The sequence below is a fragment of the Equus quagga genome, chromosome 14 (genome assembly GCF_021613505.1).
Source record: "Equus quagga isolate Etosha38 chromosome 14, UCLA_HA_Equagga_1.0, whole genome shotgun sequence".
NCBI lineage: Eukaryota > Metazoa > Chordata > Mammalia > Perissodactyla > Equidae > Equus > Equus quagga.
The window spans coordinates 26,443,484-26,463,572 of record NC_060280.1 but is presented as its reverse complement, the minus strand read 5'-3'; the positions used below and the strand labels follow the sequence as shown (position 1 = coordinate 26,463,572).

Here is a 20,089-nt window from a genome sequence, read left to right as displayed (position 1 = left end):
AAAAGATCCTTGATATCTGCAGGGTCATTTGGTCCTGTCAAAAACATCCATCAGACATTTGGTCCATGCCAAAAGGTCTTTGATATCTGGTCATATTTTGTCCTGTCCAACAAGTCCCTGGACACATTAGATTAATGCCAAAAGATCCTTGACGTCTGCAGGACCATTTGATTCTGTCCAAAATGTCCACAAGACATTTGGTCCATGCCAAAAGGTCCTTGATATCTGGTCATATTTGGTCCTGTCCAAAATGTCTATGGAGACATTGGGTCCTTGCCAAGAGATTATTGATTTCTGGTCATGTTTGGTCCTATGCAAAACCATTTGGCATAGACCAAATATGCTCATGGATGTTTTGGACAGGACCAAATGTCCTGCTAGGATTTTGAGATACCCCTTCATCACAGAGAATTAACATTTGTCTCCAATTCTTTAAAACTACCTGCTTACAAATTTGCTTCACTCTCAAGCTGTGAGCCCCTAGGACTCTGAAGATTCCCATTATTTTCCTATATTCTCAGTTTGTAATATGGTGCTTGAAAAATAGCTAAAGCTCAAAATACACTTGCTGAATGACTGAGTTAATGAATGAATGAAAGTACACTGGTAAATCTTCTAACTATCATGCTGTTACACGCCCAGGCTTTCTTTTTCTGATTTTAGTCTTTTTTTTTTTCAGTGAGGAAGATTGTCCCTGAGCTAACATCTGTTGCCAATCTTCCTCTTTTAGCTTGAGGAAGATTGTTGCTGAGCTAACATCTGTACCATCTTCCTCTATTTAGCATGTGGGACAATGCCACAGCATGGCTTGATGAGCAGTGTGTAGGTCTGTGCTTGGGATCCGAACCTGTGAACCCTGGGCCACTGAAGTGGAGCACATGAATTTAACCACTACACCACCAAGATGGCCCCTAACTTCAGTCATTTTTAAACTTAGTTCCCTAAGGTGTGAGCACAAAGAGTGCCTCACTTCAGGCACACACACCTTGTCGTTGTTACCTCTTAAAGGTCTCTTGAACTTCTTCACAAGTGAGCAAACTGTATGTGATAAATTCAGAAACTGAAATCTCATTTCTCTCTCTTAATAGTTTGTGCCACTTGGCAAATGATTCACATTCACTGAGTCTCACTTTTCTTTAGTATGAAATGGGAAAAATATTCTGTTCCTGGAGTGGACTTTCAACATCTAAATGCAAAAATTATAAAGCGCTACATACAAAGTATTTACTACAGTCTCTGGCATAAAGGAGATGTGGAATAAATATTAGATTAATTCCTCTGTGACTGTATTATGTTCAGATCCATTCTATTCCTGGAATACCACTGGCTCTTTAGAATCCTGTCTCTTCAGTTAACTACTATTCCAATAAACCTCCACAGGTAATTTTTCTAGAGTAGAATCATTGTTCTGAACTACTGGCTTCTAGACACCAGATGGCTGGCCCCTGGGAAAAGGATGGAGTCTAAGTGTAAAGTTGTGATCAAGGCCCTTCACAATCAGGAAGAATCTGCTTGTACCACCCTTCCTCTGCCCTCTCCACTATTTCTTATGCATTAGCCACCCTGGGCTGAAAAAGTTTCAAGAAAGCAGACATTTCTTATGTTGATTCCCCATTTTAATTCTTGACCTTTTGATAAACTACTCAGCTCAAGTCAAGTACCATATGGTACTGTCCTTCCAGACACACATGATCATTTCCTCTCCGCATTCATAACCATCTGTTTGTAGGAGAAGAACATACTACAATATCTTTTCTTTGATTAATTGGAAACATATGTATGTATCTTATAACTTGAGTGTCACTCATTGAGGTAGAGAACATATCTTACTCATCATTGTGTGTGTCTTATTATCTGCATGTTCAAAGAAGATGGAGAGGGTGGATTATGCCAAAATCTCGTGGTGTCTTCACAAAGAATATTATATAAAAATCTGTTTTCCTCTGTCTCTGTGACTAAGAAGTGATGTCTCTGGTGGTCTCCCAGACATGACTACCACAAACCACACTGGTATTAGCCACACAGTCTTCCGCTTGCTGGGCATCCCTGGACTTGAGGACCAGCACATGTGGATTTCCATCCCTTTCTTCATTTCCTATGTCATTGCCCTGCTTGGGAACAGCCTACTCATCTTCATTATTCTCACAAAGTGCAGCCTCCATGAACCCATGTACCTCTTCCTCTGCATGCTGGCTGGAGCAGACATTGTCCTCTCTGCGTGCACAGTACCTCAGGCCTTGGCCATCTTCTGGTTCCATGCTGGGGAGATCTCCCTGGATTGCTGCATCACTCAGGTATTTTTCTACTCTTCCACCTTCATCTCTGAGTCAGGGATCTTGCTGGTGATGGCATTTGACCGCTACATTGCCATATGCTACCCACTGAGATATGGCACTATTCTTACACATGCACTGATTGGGAGAATGAGCGTAACCATCTTTCTGAGAAGTTATGGTACAATTTTCCCCATAATATTTCTTTTGAAAAGATTGACTTTCTGCCAAAATAATATTATTCCACACACCTTTTGTGAGCACATTGGGTTGGCCAAATATGCTTGTGATGACATTCAAGTAAACATCTGGTATGGACTTTTTGTCATAGTGTCAACAGTGGTCTTAGATGTCCTGTTAATTTTTATTTCCTATGTACTGATTCTCCATGCTGTCTTCCACATACCTTCCCAAGATGCTCGCCACAAAGCTCTCAACACGTGTGGCTCTCATGTCTGCATCATCATCCTCTTTTATGGGCCTGGGATCTTCACAAGTCTTATTCAGCGGTTTGGACGTCACATTCCACCTCATATCCATATCTTGTTGGCTAATGTCTGCATTCTGGTTCCACCTATGCTGAATCCCATCATTTATGGAATCAAGACCAAACAGATCCGGGACCAGGTGGTTGAGATGTTGTTTACAAAGCAGAAATAACTTTGATGTTGGAAGCTGACATTCCTTTTTTAGCAAGTCTATCTGTGCATGAAATGAACTTTAGCACCAGTATAAGGCAGCAGGTGAGATAATAGACAAATGATTCCAAGTGTTGCTGTTTCTAGTGAAATTGCATCAGTGAGGTTTTGGTACATCGTGTTTCTTCCAAAGCCTCTAATCTTCCCTTAAATATCAGTGCCTTTGGGGCCTTTGTTATTTTTTTCATCCGTAGAATTGAGAATTAGATCAGGCCACCTCTCTAAGTCTCACTTATCTTTATGACACTGGACTGGAGAATTCCATGAGATAAATGTTTGATAGTGATTTTTCCTGGCATTTTGGTGAACTATTCTTTCCTGGGGTGTTTTACGCTTTGAACAACTTGACTCTCATCAAACTTAGGATGTTTCTCCAGTCATTCTCCTCTATGTCCTCTGTATCTTCACCTTTTTGTTCTTTACTGGATCATTCCCATCTTTTTACTTCATTTTTTTCTCCAATGTAAAAACATAGCAAAACAAAAATAAACTTGAAAAATAATTGCTGAATCTATATTCACCTTAATTACTACTTTATTTCTCTTCTTCATGATAAAGGAAAGGTCCTAGAATAGTTTGTCTACTTGCAGGCTCGAATCTCCTCCTTTTTCTCTTGGCCCCACTCTACTTTGACTTTCACCCACACCATCTCACCTAAACTGCACTTGTCAGGGTCATAATGATCTCCACACTTCTACATCAACAGGCAAAATCTGACCTCCTCTTACTCAATGTAATGGCAGCATTTTGATACTTTCAACTATTCTCACTTCCTTCAAAATCTTTCCTCATCTCACACTCCTTGTATTTCTGTGATTTTCCTGGCTGCTCCTTTGATGGGTTTTCCTCATCTCCTTGACTTTTTTTTTTAAAGATTGGCACCTGAGCTAACAACTGCTGCCAATCTTCTTCTTATTTTTTAAAAAATTCTTCTCCCCTAAACTCTCCAGTTCATAGTTGTATATTCTAGTTGTGAGTGCCCCTGGTTGTGCTATGTGGGACACTGCCTCAGTGTGGTCTGATGAGCTGTCCCATGTCCGTGCCCAGGATCCGAACTGGCAAAACCCTGGGTCGATGAAGCAGGGTGTGCGAACTTAACCACTCGGCCACAGGGCCGGCCCCTCCTTGACTTCTTAATACTAGAATTCCTAAAGCTTAGTCCTTGAACTCCTGTTCTTCTCTATCTGCAATCACTCTCTAATCTCATCCATTCTCTTGGCTTTAGATGCATCAATGTGCTAAGAATTTCCAAATTTATATCCCCAGCCTCTAATTTGTTCTACAGGTTTATACTTCTAATTTTCTGCTCAATGTGTCTACTTGTATGTCTAATAGGCATCTCAAACGTAGTATGTCCAAAACAAAACTCTGTTTCTTACCACCAAACCTCTTCTTCCAGCAGCCTTTCTCTCATTATTTAAATACAATTTTATTCTTCCAATTGTTCAGACATCCTCAGTTCTTATTTTTCTCTTATAAACTACATTACTCAATCTCTTCCTACTGGGCTTCCTCTTTCTACCTTTACACCTCCACATATACCCACACTACATTTTTTCATACTATTATTTTATTTTAACAGCTATATTGAGATATAATTCACATATCATAAAATTCACCCTTTGAGAGTATATAATTCAGTGGTTTTAAATATATCACAATGTTGTGCAACCATTACCACTATCTAATTCCAGATCAATATTATCATCCAAAAATCACCCTACTGTTTCAGAGTGAGTGACAGTATCAAAATAGAAAGAGATTCTTCTTAATTTTCTGGTCAAAGTGCCTCAGTGTCACTCCAGCATCAGGGCCATAGTCACACGATACATGATAGACACATTCAAAATATATATAAGAATAATTGTAATGCCAAAAAGAGAGGAGACAAACAGGGGCAGAAACAATATTAAAGGAGATAATGGATGAAAAATTTCCAAAATTGATGAAAGGTAGAAATTGCAATATCCAAGGAGGTCAGAAAAATCCCCAGAAGATGCACACAAACCACAGAGAGATACATAATAAATGTCCTGAAAAAACAGAAAGACAAAAGATAATCTTAAAAGAAGCCAGATATAAAAGGTACGTTACATTCAAAGGAGCAACAGTAAAACTCAAATCTTAATATGAAAGATAGAAGAAAAAAGCACCAGATGGAAAATTTTAAAGTGCTGAAAAAACCCTGCCAACTTGAAATTGTATACCCATGAAATTAGCCTTTTAAAAATGAAGGGGCCAGCCTGGTTGCATAGTGGTTAAGTTCACGTGCTCCGCTTCAGTGGCCTGGGGTTTGCAGGTTCGGATCCCAGGTGCGGACCTAGCACCGCTTGTCAAACCACACTGTGGCAGTATCCCACATAAAACAGAGGATGATTGGCAGAGATGTTAGCTCAGCAACATCCTCCTCAAGCAAAAAGAGGAAGATTGGTACAAATGTTAGCTCAGGGCCAATCTTCCTCACACACACACACACACACACAAAAATCACCTATCATGATTCAAATATATTCAACATTTATATGATTTTAGCATAGATTGATGTGATGTTTAGATAAATATATTACTTAAAAATCCCATCATATTATGTGACTGACTGATCTGGAGCTTCTCTCATTTACAAATATATTGTGAGTATAGTTCTATCACCAAAGACAAAAACTCACATTATTATTTCTCGCTGCTCTTTTATGTTGCAAATTATAGATGTGCTGTAATTAATTTAACTAAAGATGCTGTTTAGATTTTTTGTATATCAGCGTGTTTTTAATTTAATACTTGCTTAGTATACTCATGCATGTACAGTATTTGGTCTCACGTTGAATATTTTCCTCCAAACAATTGACAATGTAGATAAAAATATCATCAACATAAACACTAATAAACTTTTGCTATGTTTTGTGATTTAAAAGAGAGAAGAAAAATATATTTACATGTAAACATCAATTTATGCTTCATTATATTAATGGTGAAGGTATCAATTACAAGATATAGATGAATCTTAAATAACCTGCCTAAGAAGCAAAAAATTGAAGATAGATATAACATAGGAGTGAATGGCTGGAGAAATGTTGTAATGAGAGAAACAAAACAAGTGCATCCATTCAAAGCATAGAATACTGCAGCTAGGAATAGTTCAGCAATTATCCAAGAAAGACCACTGTCTCCAGTTCATTGCAGTCTAACCTCCAGTCTATGAGAAGAGAGGTGAACTAATCTAGTTCTGAATTCTATGAATGAGGAAGCTAACGGAGAACCTGAAGATTCTGATATCTAATCACTTATTAAAGGATTTGGAAGAAATGCTCACCAACACATTCCTGATACAATTGCTCTAAGACAGCAAGACATGGGATCATTTGACTAGTATCTCCACTCTACCCTTCCACATCATGAGACAGAAGCTAACCTCAAGCATGGCAAGAATTACTGAGAAAAGTACAAGGTTAGTTTCCATTATTACCGTCATTTCTGCTTTAGAAACAACAAATGAACTGCCAGGTCCTGAATCTGCTTGATCTTGATTCTGTAATGACAGGATTTAACATAGGTGGAATGGAAATATAGATGCTGGCCAGCAGAACACAGATGTGGAGTGCAATTTGTTGTCTAAACCACTGAGTAAGAACTGAGAAGATCCCGGGCCCGTAAAAGAGGATGATGACACAGACATGGGAGTCACATGTGTTAAGAGCTTTGTGGTGGGCATCTTGATACAAGATGTGGAATAGAGCATGGAGAATAAGTACATATGAAACAAAAATTAGCGCAATATGTAAGATCAAGTTTGACATTAGGACGAAAAACCCATACCAGATGTTTACTCAGATATCATTATAGGGAATTTTGGCCAAGACAATATGATGACAAGAAGTGTTTGGCAGGATGTTACTTTTGCAGAAAGTCAGTCTTTTCAGAAGAAATATAACAGGAAAAACTGTACAACAATTTTCAGAAAGATTATCACATCAATTTCCCCAATCAGCGTCTGTGTAAGAATAGCGTTGTATATCAGTGGGTAGCATATAACAATGTAGTAGTCAAACGCCATCACTAGCGAGATCCCTGACTCAGATATGAAGGTGGAAGAGAGGAAGACTACCTGAGCAATGCAGTGATCCAGGTAGATCTCCCCAGCATGGAACCAGAAGATGGCCCAGGCCTGAAGTACTGTGTATGTGGAGAGGACAATGTCTGCTCTGGGCAGAATGCAGAGGAAGAGGTACATGGTTCATGGAGACTGCACTTCGTGAGGATAATAAAGATGAGCAGGCTGTTTCTAAGGAGGGCGATGACATAAGAAATGAAGAAGTGGATGGAAATCCTCAAGTGCTGGTCCTCAAGGCCAGGATGCCCAGCAAGTAGAAGACAGTGAGGCTAACACCAGTCTAGTTTAGGGTAGTCATAATGGGGAGATGTTTCAGGACCTCACCGCCTATTCACAGAGACAGAGGAAAATTCAGATTACACTCACAGATTTCTTTGATATTACCAGGGGCTTTTGGTACCTACCATTCCATTCCATTCTACCATCACCTTTCCATTCAGAGGATGTCAGGAATATGATGCATATAAACATAAATAAGATATGATTTGTTTCCTGAATGAAGTCTGAAGCTCATAAACAAAGTAGAATCTTAAACAAGTACGGAAAATTAAATGATTAAGTTAATGATTAACATCTTTGTGGTACAATATTAAACTAATTCAGGAACACAATGGAAGGAGTAATTCACTCTGTATTTGTGTTGGTTTTAAGAATGAGTTATTTTTAAACTTACCTTTGAGGGGCCGGCCCCAGGGCTGAGTGGTTAAGTTCTCGTGCTCTGCTTTGGCGGCCCAGGGTTTCGCTGGTCCGGATCCTGGGCACGGACATGGCATCGCTCATCAAGCCATGCTGAAGCGGCATCCCACATGCCACAACCAGAAGGACCCACTACTAAAATATACAACTATATACTGGGGGGGAGGTGTGGAGATTTGGGGAGAAAAATCAGAAAAAAAAAGGAAGATTGGCAACAGTTGTTAGCTCAGGTGCCAATCTTTAAAAAAACCCAAATTTACCTTTGAAGGTGTTTAGAATGTCAGTAATTGGCAGGAATACCAAGTAGAGAATGGAATGAGGTACTTCGGGAATTCAAGGAGAAATGTTTGACATGCAAATACCAGGTGTGTTTAAAACCACTTTCAGCTCTGTGTGGTTGTGGCATTGTAAGTCTGAGTAACTGGAGAAAAGATGGAAGCCAAAGCAGATTTGCTTAGAATACAAATTAGGGATCCTGGACTTAATCTGTGAGTAAACAGTCAGCCATGATGATTTAAGAAACTGGCAAACATTTGGATATATTAAGCTGGCAGCTAGTGGAGAATGGATTGGAAGGGAGGAAGGCAGTAAAGACTGGAATACCAGGACACTGAAGTGTTTATTCCAGTAATACAAACTGATGTGTCAAAGGATTACTATCTCAGGGAAATAGATAGGATCAGTAAAGCAATTGTTTTTAGTTCAATGATAGGCACTGATGTAAAAATGCTGCCTATGGCAGCCCTAATGGCTCCTAAGAACACTGGGAAGTAGACATTGTCATCACCAATTTTCCAAAATAGGATTTTGAGGCTCAAGCACTTTGTCACAGCTTTAAGGAATATAGCCGGGATTTGAAGATTTTTAAAAAGTTACTACACATAATTTCATCTTCTGTGAATGGATTAAGGGGCAAAAGACCTTTCTGAACTGAATGAAATTGAGAAGGTCCTGTGACTACTGGTAGGGGATCAGGGGAGGAGCAGAACGAAGGCATTTCCTGAGCAGGTAGCGATGTCCCATCCTTTTTGCTACAGAATGAAGAGTAGGGGTGATACAACACGGGTTTTGAAATTATTTATGTTTGAAATCCCACCAATATTAGACGTATTCCCTTGTCAATGTCTCTTTAGGCAACAGTGGTAAAGTTCTGGTAAAAAACTAAAACGCTCGTGCTCCATGTATCCAGGCAGCTGAAGGCTGAGAAGTTCATAAATAGTTCTGTCATCCATCATGCTACCGAAGAAGAGGTGCTGGGTGGTAACATGGAAGGAGGGCCAGTGGTCCCAAATTCTAAGAACTGATGGAGAAGACAAAAAAAAGTTAAACAGTTTCCGATTCCAGTAGAAACACAGGTGGTTTAGTGGCAAGAGGACTCATTATTCCCCTGAATCAGCCAGTACTGGTATTTGTAAGTGCAATAATTTTGTATTGTCAAGGCCAAACTCTTGGGCTTACCTCTTTCACGCCCTCTCTGACTATGTGTTGAACTTGATCCCCATGTCCATTCTCAGGAGAGAAGCTTGGTGCAAAACTCAGGTCGTGAGAAGTTCAAGGATCCCTGAAATGATGAAGATACAGATTAACAACTTTCAAGATCCCTGCGTTTTTTCAGGGCACGCCTGAAGATCTAGCACATAGTAAGCCACATAATCATTTGTTCTCTGCTCTTCCAGGTTTGGTTCTCCTCACCTCTAGATTTAATTTTCAGAGTAGGAAAATCTGCTCCTATTTTCATTCTATATTATCCTCTAAGCAATGGCTAAAATCGTCCTAAAAATAAAATCATGGGAGCCCAGTAGAGCTTGTGAAGATGTGCCTGCTGTGGACAGCAGCTACCACCAGGTTGGTCTATGGCCACACAACCACTATGAGAATATATAGTGCTCCAGGGAGAGCCATCCTCCTGAAGGAGATGGAAGAAATCAAAGTAGATGTGAAAATGCCATTGGGGGATACTGGTTAGGTGTGTGTGCCATAGCTGACAAAGTTATAAGAGGAAAAGGTGATGAAAACAAAGCAACATAAAGGTTAAGTGACTGAAAAAGGAGCCTGGAGAGGACTAGCTTACAGATGAGGGTGGACACTGGATACTTTGGGGAGTAAGGAGGGTTTTTCTTCTGGGAGGCAGAGGGGAGATGCTAAGGAGCTCAGTGTTTGGGGTCTGGTCTAAGGGTGAAATCGTGAATACTTGAATAGTTGCTTGTCTACTTAATCAAATCTAAAACAACTTCTCAAATGCTTTATGAATGTTTCCCCAGTCTTCACCCAGATATCTTCAGCATCCTGGAGGATTTACTCACATTTCCCTGCTGTGTTCCTGAGAGAATTACCCCCATTTAGGGTACTTTTCAGCATCTGCCTACTATGTCAGCAATGGACCTGTGAGAATCTTCTCCCCATAAGTCTCTTCTTTCCCTCTGATTTCACAAGGAGTCTAATCATCCATCTGATTGAGGACACCTATCTCAAGGATAGAAGCATATTTGATTACCTGGCCATGTTCCCTCTATTGATTTTAAACTTTCTGAGGTCTGAGTATCGTCTTTTTTCCTTTGTGCAGTTCCAGATCTCAGCACACCAAGGCACAGTGTAATGGCTCAAAATGTTTAACAAAAGAACCAAATGACAAATATTGGCTGGGTGTGCTGAAGGATCAGCACAGGGTAGCCATGAATAAAACTCTTCAGTGCCTTGGATATTTACAGTAGTCATGATCTGGGACCAATGGAGAACCTTCTCTGGCAGGGCTTAGGGATCCTTGGCACACTGAGAATGGAAAAGGGTCCTCATGCCCAGAGTCTTCCCCTTGTCCTCTCCCAGACAGCAGCTTCTATTCTACTGGGGTAGCCCATATTTATGATTGTGGTTCAGTGGTGTGCTGGTAACCCAGCTCAAATGCACATACGTTAAGTACATACACACATACAAAGTTGTGATTTGTAATGTTTCCCAACTTCTGCAGTGTATATACTCCAACCATGGTCTATCTCAAGGAACCGACATGATGTCCCACACTGTGGAGTTTGCAAGGAATGGGCACAGGCGAGCAGGTGCAAGTGGCTCCAGCACTCAACTGCTTTTGGGTCTCCAACTTTGTTTTCTTGACTCTAGATAACAGTTCTAATATTTTCAACCATCTATTTTAAGTTCCATAACAGCTGGTCTGGATACGACCTTTGTGATATTGTGATTTATAGTAAGAAATGTATCTTTGGTCTTCATCCTCATTTCTGGCACAGAGCTCCTAAAACACTTCGAATTTCCTAAGTGATGAGAGTAACAAAGGTGTCTTTTGGTATGTCAGTGAGGTAACTTTTGGACCCCGCCTAAGGATGGGGCTGGTTTCCAGGAGAACCACGTAGGTGATTAGAGGCTTGGAACTTTCAGTCCCACCTCCTGACCTCCAGGGAGGGGAAAGGGCCTGGAGGTTGAATTAATCGACAATGCCGACGATTTAATCAATCATGCCTACGTGATGATGTCTCCATAAAAACCCAAAAAGAACAGGGTTTGGAGAGTTTTTGGGTTGGTGAACACGTGGAGATTTGGGGAGAGTGGTGTGCCTGGAGAGAACATGGAGACTCCGTGCCATTTCTCCATGCCTTGCCCTGTGCATCTCTTCCATCTGGCTATTCCTGAGTTATATCCTTTTATAATCAACTGATAATTTAGTAAGCAAAATGTTTCTCTGAGTTCTGTGAGTCATTCTAGCAAATTAATTGAACCTGAGGAGGGGATTTTGGGAACCTCACATTTATAGCCAGTCAGTCAGAACTGTAGATAACAACCTGGGCTTGTGAACTGGCCTCTGAAGTCCAAGGAGGAGGTTGTGGGGGCAGAGAAAGGGGGAATCTTATAGGACTGAACCTTTAACTTCCAGAATCTGATACCATGTCTGGGTAGATAGTATCAGAATTGAGTTGAATTGCAGGACACCTAAGAATTGCTTTGTTGTTGTGGGACTCCCCCGTCACCCCCTAAATACACATTGGAAATTGGGTCCCAGAACCTCTTTAGCCTTCTTGTCTGAAACTTCACCACACGGCAATAAAAAAATTCCCTCACCTGTTTTAAATGGAGTTCTATGGGCTAGAATGTAATGAGTCACAATTGGGCTGTCAGAGTGATTGGCGCCAGAGGAACGGAGATTTTACGTATTTGCCTGAATGCCTCAGGAGCAGCTATTACCCCAGTTAGCCCAGATTTAGAGCTATCTTTTCAACAAGCTCTCCTTTATCCCACATGTGTGGGCCAAGTCATCATGGCTCTTCAATCCTGTCAATGTTTACTCTATACATCCTTGATTAGACGTGCTAGTGTACTACTTTCTAATAAATAAATTGTTAGTGTTACTAAACCAAAGATTCCTGTTTCCATTTAAATGCCAATTGGGTAAATATTAATCCTTTTTTCAATCAGCACAATTTGAAAATCAACATATTAATTATTTTTAAAACACATTATAACAAAGTTTTCCTTCGTAATTTAGACAGTAGAATTAAATTTATACTGTATTTGTCAAGTCGTTCGAACTTTGGAATTTGTAATAATGTTTTAAATATTTACGTGAGACTACTTGAATATCTTTTGAAAAATCTAGTTGCATCCCTTATGTGAATCAACGTCAGCTATGAAAAATGTTCTGTTCCCTCCTTTTCCTTGGCTACCAAATAGTCTACATTTCATGGTCTGTCATCTTATTCAGTGAAGTTCCTCTTGTTGATAAACTTATCTCCTCCTTTTTATGTTATTTTAATATCTTTTTATTTTTATTTAATTAGTCCAAGTAAGTATATATATAAATATTTGTAAAAGAGAAAAAGTTTTATGTCTAAGAAATATCTTTTTGTCTGTGTATGATGGTAAAATCACAGAATTCTAGTCTAAATGATGTAAGGAGCTGACACAGAAGAATTCTACTTTCACCTAGAGAGGAGCTTGGTAAAACTTTTTACTAATATTTACTTAAAAAAAATTTAGAATGTACCAAAAAGTTGTAAGAATATAGCCATATAGCCTTCATCAAATTTCCCATTATTATCACTTAGCTAAATTTGCTTTATCACTCTCTTTCTCTCTCATTATCCTTGTTATATATTATTATTATTAAAATTTTCTCTCTGTGTGCCATTTGAAATAAACTGAAGATATCATGACCCTTCACTTTGTAGGGGAACAGGGAGAATTATCCCCGCCCCTTTCCCTTTGGTTCTTATGGCTGGTCAAATAATTAAAATGGCAGGTTAGTGGGAGAAAATAAAACAAAGTTTAATAACACGTATGCATGGGAGAAACTCAGGAAAACTGAGCAACTTGCCACAATGGCCAAAGTTGCCACCTTAAACTAAAGACAAGGGAGGAAATTGGGGGTAGTGGTTTGGGACTTCAAAGGGGTGGAAGGCAATTCACATGGAGATGGAAAAGCAAATGTTTGTTAGATAACGTTTGCTGGGCCGCCTATAGAGAATGTGGCCCCAGAGACAGAATTTTAATAAAATAGCTTCGTTGGTGCCTTTCTTATCACACATATTTAATATTATACTATAGTTATCTCATTCTATTAGCTCCTTTCTGGATCAGGCATTCTTTCGTAAATTCTTTTGGGCAATTTCGAGGAAGGCCAAATGTTCTTCTCGAGTCTTCCGAGCCTTTATTGTCTTCAGCTTGAAATAATCCACATACCAGAGTGGCACATCTTGGGGAGGCCTGCCCTGAACCCCATCAACTTCAAATATTCAGCGTGTATTGAGTAAGAAACAAGTAGAACCTCTCACATAACCATAGATCAAGTATACAATTCAGGACATTTAACATTGATGTAATACTATTATCTAATATTCCGTCCATATTCATAATTATGATTGTCACAGTTTAATCACTTACAGCAACAATTTTTTTCCAATGTTTAATCCAATCCAACATTACAGGTGGCATTTAGTTGTCTTGTATCTTTTGTCATGTCCCTTTATTCTTCTTTAAAGTGGAACACTTCCTCGGGCTTTGGTTGTCTTTCATGACACTGTCATTCTCAAGTAGTATAGGCCCCTTTATGGGGGTAATTTCTCTCAATTTCATGACTGATTGCAGCTATGAAATTTTGCCTGGAAGACAACATAATTGCTATTGTGTCATCCTCAGTGCGTCGCATCAGGAGGCATCTGCTATCAGTTTTTGTCCCTTTATAGTGATATCAACTTGATCTATTACAGTAGTTCTGCTATATTTCTCCACATTAGGATAACTTTCTTTTTGAGACTGTTGAAATACACTGTTCTACAATGGATTTTAACCCAGAGGTTTTGACATTCATTCATTATTCTTGCCTGAATCACCTATTATTACGATGCTTGAAAAATGGTGTAGTCCTATCTTTTAAAAAATGTATACTTACAAAGATTTTTATTAATATTAAAGGCATAGTATTAAAAAAAGTTGAGTGAAGAGGAACAAAGGGTTAACTCATATGATAAAAGTCCAATGTTGAAGATTTTTTTAATGAAAAAATCCAAAATGAATAAAATTTCATTTCCCATTCAGATTTACTAATTTACCATGAAAAGTGCTCACAATTATAAACATTAAGAAATTTACAGCAAGCTGACTGAATCTTTTTTCCAGTTTTCTTGAGATATAATTGACATATAATATTGAGTTAGTTTAAGATGTACAACATAATGATTTTTTATATGTATTTATTGTGAGATATTACCACAGTAAGTTCACTTAATATTCACCACCTCACAATTACAACTTTTTTTTTTTCTGGTGATGAGAACTTTTAAGATTTATTCTCTTAGCAGCTTTCAAATATGCAATATAGTATTGTTAACTATAGTCACCATGCCGCACATTATATCCTACAACTTGTTTATCTTATGACTGGAAGTTTGTACCTTTTGACCACCTTCACCCGTTTCCCCTACCCACCACCACCTGCCTATGGCAATCATCAATCTCTTCTCTATTTCTATGAGTTTGGTTTTTTTTTGACTCCACACATAATTGCGATCATACAGTATTTGCCTTTCTCTGACTTATTCCACTTAGTATAATGCCTTCAAGTCCATTGATCCTCATAATGTCCATTCATCTTGTCCTGAATGGCAATTTCTTTCTTTTTTATGGCTGAATAGTATTCCATTATATGTATATCTCACATTTTCTTTATCCATTCATCAATCGATGGTCACTTAGGCTATTTCAATGTCTTGGCTATTGTACATAATGTTGTAATGAACATAAGGGTACAGATATCTCTTTGAGATGGTGATTGTTTACTTTGGATATATACACAGAAGTGGAATTGCTGAATCACATGGTAGTTCTATTTTTAATTTTTTGAGGAAACTCCATACTGTTTTCTGTAGTGGCTGTGCATTCCCACCAACAGTGCACAAGTTTCCCTTTTCTCCACATCCTTGTTATCTCTTGTCTTTTTTGATGATAGCCATTTTAACAAGTGAGAGATGATATCTCCTTGTGGTTTTAATTTATATTTCCCTGATGATAAGTGATGTTGAGCATCTTTTCGTGTACCTGTTGGCCATTTGTATGTCTTCTTTGGAAAATGTCTATTTGATTCCTCTGTCCCCTCCCCCCCCGTTTTTTTTTTGCTCAGGAAGATTTGCTCTGAGCTAACATCTGTTGCCAATCTTCCTCTTTTTACTTGATGAAGATTCACCCTGACCTAACATCAATGCCAGCCTTCCTCTATTTTGTATGTGGGTCACCACCACAGCATGGCTGCCAAGTGGTGTGGGGTCATGCTCGGGAACCTTCACTGAAGTGAACCTACACCACAGCATGGCCACCAAAGTGAAGGGCACAAAGCTTAATCACTAGGCCACAGGGCCAGCCCCGTCCTCTGCCCATTTTTTCACTGATAATTTTTTGCCATTAAGTTATATGAATTCTTTATATATTTTGGATATTAACCTCTTAACAGATACATGATTTGCAAATATTTTCTCCCATTCTGTAGGTTGCCTTTTCATTTTGTTGATGGTTTCCTTTTCTGTGCAGAAGCTTTTTCGTTTGATGAAATCTTGTTTGTTTATTTTTGCTTTTGGTATCAAATCCACAAAATCTTTGTGAAGACAGATATCAAGGAATATACCCCCTATGTTTTCTTTTAGGAGTTTTATGATTTCAGGTCTTACATTCAACTTTTTAATGCATTTTGAGTTGATTTTTGTGTACAGTATAAGATAGTGGTCCAGTTTCATTCTTTTGAATGTGGTTGTCCAGTTTTCCCAACACCGTTTGTTGAAGAGACTATCCTTTCTCCTTTCTGTATTCTTGGCTCCTTTTTCATAAATTCCTTGACCACATATTTTATTGGGTTTATTCCTGGGCTCTCTATATTCTGTTCCACTGATCTACAGGTCTGTTTTTCCTATTTGTGATCTTCTCTTTTCCACTTAAATAAGCCCCTTTAGCATTTCTTTTAGAACTTGTTTGTTGGTGATAAACTCTTTTAATTTTTGCTTGTCTGGGAAACTCCTTATCTTGCCTCCCATCCTGAATGATAACCTTTCCAGGTAGAGTATTCCTGGCTGTCGGTGTTTTCCTTTCAGCACTTTAAACATATTGTGCTACCCACTTCTAGCCTGTAAAGTTTTTGCTGAGAAGTCAGCTGATAGCCTTGTCGGGTTTCCTTTGTATGCCACTTGTTACCTTTCTCTTGCAGCTTTTAGGATTCTCTCTTTATCTTTAATTTTGGACATTTTAATAATAATGTGTCTTAGTGTGGACCTCTTTGGGTTTATCTTGTTTGGTGCTCTCTGTGCTTCTTGTACTTGGATGTCTGTTTCTTTCTTTATGCTAGGGAATTTTTCAGCTATTATTTCTTCAAATAGATTCTCTGCCCTTTGTCTTTCTCTTCTCCTTCTAGGACACATATAATACGAATGTTAGTGTGCTTGATGTTGTCCCAGAGTTCCCTTAGACTGTTCTCATTCTTTTAAATTCTTTTTTTCTTTTATCTGTTCAGCTTGGGTAATTTCCTCTAGCCTTTCATATGGCTCATTGCTCTGTTCTTCCATATCATCTACTCTGCTGTTGAATTGTTCACTTCCAGTATTATATTCTTCATTTCTGATTTGTTATTTTTTTATATCTTCCAGTTCTTTTTTGACATTCTCACTGTGTTCATCCATTCTTCTTCCAAGATCAGTGAGTGTCCTTATGACTTTTTTGTTTGAACTCTTTGTCAGGTAGATTGTTTATTTGTGTTTCATTTAGTTCTTTTTCTGGGGTCTTGTCCTGCTCCCTTGTTTGGAACACATTCCTTTGCCTGCTCATTTTACCTCTTTCTCTGTGCTTATATCTATGTATTATGTGGGTCAGCACTTGTCTCTTGAGCTTGGAGAAGTGGCCTTATGTAAGAGACAACTTTTGAGGCCCAGGAGTATGCTTCTCTCTTGTCACCAGTTCCAAATGTTCCAGGAATGACCCCTGTGTGTTGTACATGTGTACTTCTGTTGTGGCAGAGTTGCTCTTGCTGCAGGTGCCCAGGGAGTCTAGGCTGACCCCCTAGCTGACTGGTTGTAATGCTCAGCTGCCTGTGGCTGCTATGGACCCTTCAGTCATTGTATTGGGTTTGGGGAGCCCTAGTACAGTTGGCTGCAAGGTCTAATAGCACATTCCTGGTGCAGTTTTTCTGTTAAGTAAGTAGACCCCCAGCATGGATGGTTGCTAGGCTCAGAGGATTACAATTGCTATAGGCCTTGGCCTGTAAGGCTGTTGTCAGCTCTCTCAGGATTGCAACTGAGTGGGGCTGGTCCCAGGCATGGGAGCACCCAATTGTTTCAGGCTTTGGAAGGCAGGGCTGATCCCCTGTGTCACTGTTTGTGAAGCACAGGTCTTCTGCCACTGATAAGCCCCATGGCCCACAGGTCCACACACACCATCAACACAGTCCTGACTCATGCACACATTCTGACTCCCTGGAGCATACCCAGTCACCCCATTGCAGAGTCCCCCACAGACTCCACCAATGCCCCACACACTACACCTTCTCCTCAAGCATGCCCTGCCCCACAGAGGTGGACCCACTTGCCTGCCTGCAGAGGATCCAGGCACCCAGTCTATGCAGGCTAAAAGTTGCCTAAGGGCTAGCCATGGTGTGGCCAGTCTCTATGGTGGGCTGATTGCCCAGCTGAACTGGATTAAATTGGTGCTCTAGTGGGTGGGCCAGACCCTGGGCTAACAGGCCAGGGAAAGAACTCCAATGACATCTGCCAGCGTCTGTGTCAGCACACCTTTACTAGGTCATAAGTGTGACCTAGTGGCTGCCAGTAATCTCTCAGTCCCTGGAGAGTTCTCACCTCTCACCAAGATGCACCCAGAGCCTATCAGGTGAATCTCTTTTCAACAAAGGACTGTGCACTTTTTTTTTCTGGTGATTTTACATTGCTTTCCAAAATGGGTGAATTTGTGTATGGGTCCTTTAAAAGCTGGCTTTTTCCACTTATGCCTGATAGGTTTTCTAGGGGTATTCCCTGTTGTAGTTAATAGCCAGCAAAGTCAGATAGTATGATACTTGTCTCAGTTGTGCTGAGTGTGAAGGATGCATATAATGGTAACATTCCCCTGCTCAGGTCACTCACTCCTGCAGGGAAGGCTGTGTACCTTAGGATTGCTCCTGGCCAGCTGTGAACTGCGGTGGCACTGAAGGTGGCTTTTTTCTCTCCAGAAAGGAATTTATGCCTCTTTCGCCTCAGTCAGGAATGTCCCTTGTTGCAGGGGTTCCTTTTATCCAGATTTCAGTTCTCTCTCGGGGGTAACTGTTCCAAGAATAGTTGTAACTTGGTTGTGTTCATGGGAAGAGGTGAGTTTAGAGTCTGCCTATGCCATTATCTTGACACCAACCCCCTAAATGTAACTTCTTTATGTATTTCATTATCTCCAATTATTTTAAAGTGATAATTTCATAGTTTTATAATTTACAAAGCAAGGTATTTTAAACATCTTGATTTAGTAAGAGCCTACTCTGTCAGATGATATAATGAGCACCAGGGAAGTAAAATGTAGATTGCTGAGGCTCCTCTCAATTGGAAAATGAACAGTAAATAAATAATTACAAGGACATGTGAGAAATGCTTTTTTAAAAAGAGCATGCTGGTTAAATTATATATGGCACATCTTTGTATGAACATAGTGGAGAGGTGTTAAAAATGCCTGAAAAGGTATATATTTTTAGCATGGGAATATGTCCATATTACTTTGATAAGTGAGAAAGGTGCATTCTAGAAGAGTAAGAAGAATATGGTTCAATTTAAAAAATTTATTTACGTGCACACACATACACAGTAGAAAATATATAGCAGTCTTCCATAAAATAGTAGCAGTGAATATCTTTATGTTGAACAAAGTGGGTAACTTTTTACAGATTTGATTTCTAATATGCTGTCTAAGGTGGGATGAGTGAAGAATCTCAAGAATGAAAGAATGCTTGACTGTATCAAATGTTGCTTGATGTGTCTTGTAAGATGTAGACTGCGTGTTGACCATTGGATTCAGCAGTGTGGAGGTCACTGTGATGTGAAGTGCAGTGGCATAGGAAAAATGCTGACTGGAGTGAGATCAAGAAAAATAGGGAGAAACGTGTTGAACTTTGTGTGTATAGAAAATGCTTTCAAGGTGTTTTAAAGTGATGGAGAGAGAAATAATAAGGAAAAAGAGAAGATGAGGAAGAGGAGCAGGACAAGGAAGAGGAAGAAAAAGAGAAAGAACAAGAAGGAGAAGAAAGAGAGAGAGAGGCAGAGGAAAGGCTATAGTGGAATGTGGGTGCCAGAGGTTTTTCCCTCCTTCCCTTTCTCCCTTCCTTTCTTTAGATAGAACAAATATCAGAATGTATACAGATAGAAGTGAGCCTGTGAAGAAAAAAACTTGTGATGGAAAGGACAGAGAGAAGAAGAATATGTAGACCAATGTCCCAAAGTAGATGAAAGGAAAGGGAACTACTTCACCACGTCAAGGAATGAAACAAACCAGGAAAGAAGAGTCCAGCAATTATACATAGTTCATCTCTTTCCAAATACAAATCTAGGGTTAGAAACTAAGATTGGTTTATTTTTCAGACTGAATGAGAAAGCTCACCAGGCCATAAAGAAATCAATCTCTTATTATTGATCAAAGACTTTAAAAATCATGACCCCAAGCTTCTCTGTGGACTTTCTCTAGAAACATACACTCATTGAGATATTTATCTAATCTCAGAAGTCTTTCACCTACTAGGGCTACGAGAGCCTGCCTCATCTACGACTAGAAATGTTGAGAAAACAATAGTTTGGTTTCCATTCCCAAAG

The 20,089-nt window shown here is 39.4% G+C and overlaps 1 protein-coding gene and 1 pseudogene across 1 annotated transcript; one reads left to right on the top strand and one right to left on the bottom strand.

Moving 5' to 3' along the window:
* The first annotated feature begins 1,988 nt into the window (after positions 1 to 1,988).
* LOC124251831 (olfactory receptor 52B4-like) lies at positions 1,989 to 2,933 on the top strand. Its single transcript, XM_046684725.1, has one exon. It carries the CDS (start codon positions 1,989 to 1,991, stop codon positions 2,931 to 2,933), a length of 945 nt encoding a protein of 314 aa, XP_046540681.1.
* Positions 2,934 to 6,436: 3,503 nt separating this feature from the next.
* LOC124251867 (olfactory receptor 52B4-like) lies at positions 6,437 to 7,377 on the bottom strand (annotated as a pseudogene).
* Positions 7,378 to 20,089: the final 12,712 nt, after the last annotated feature.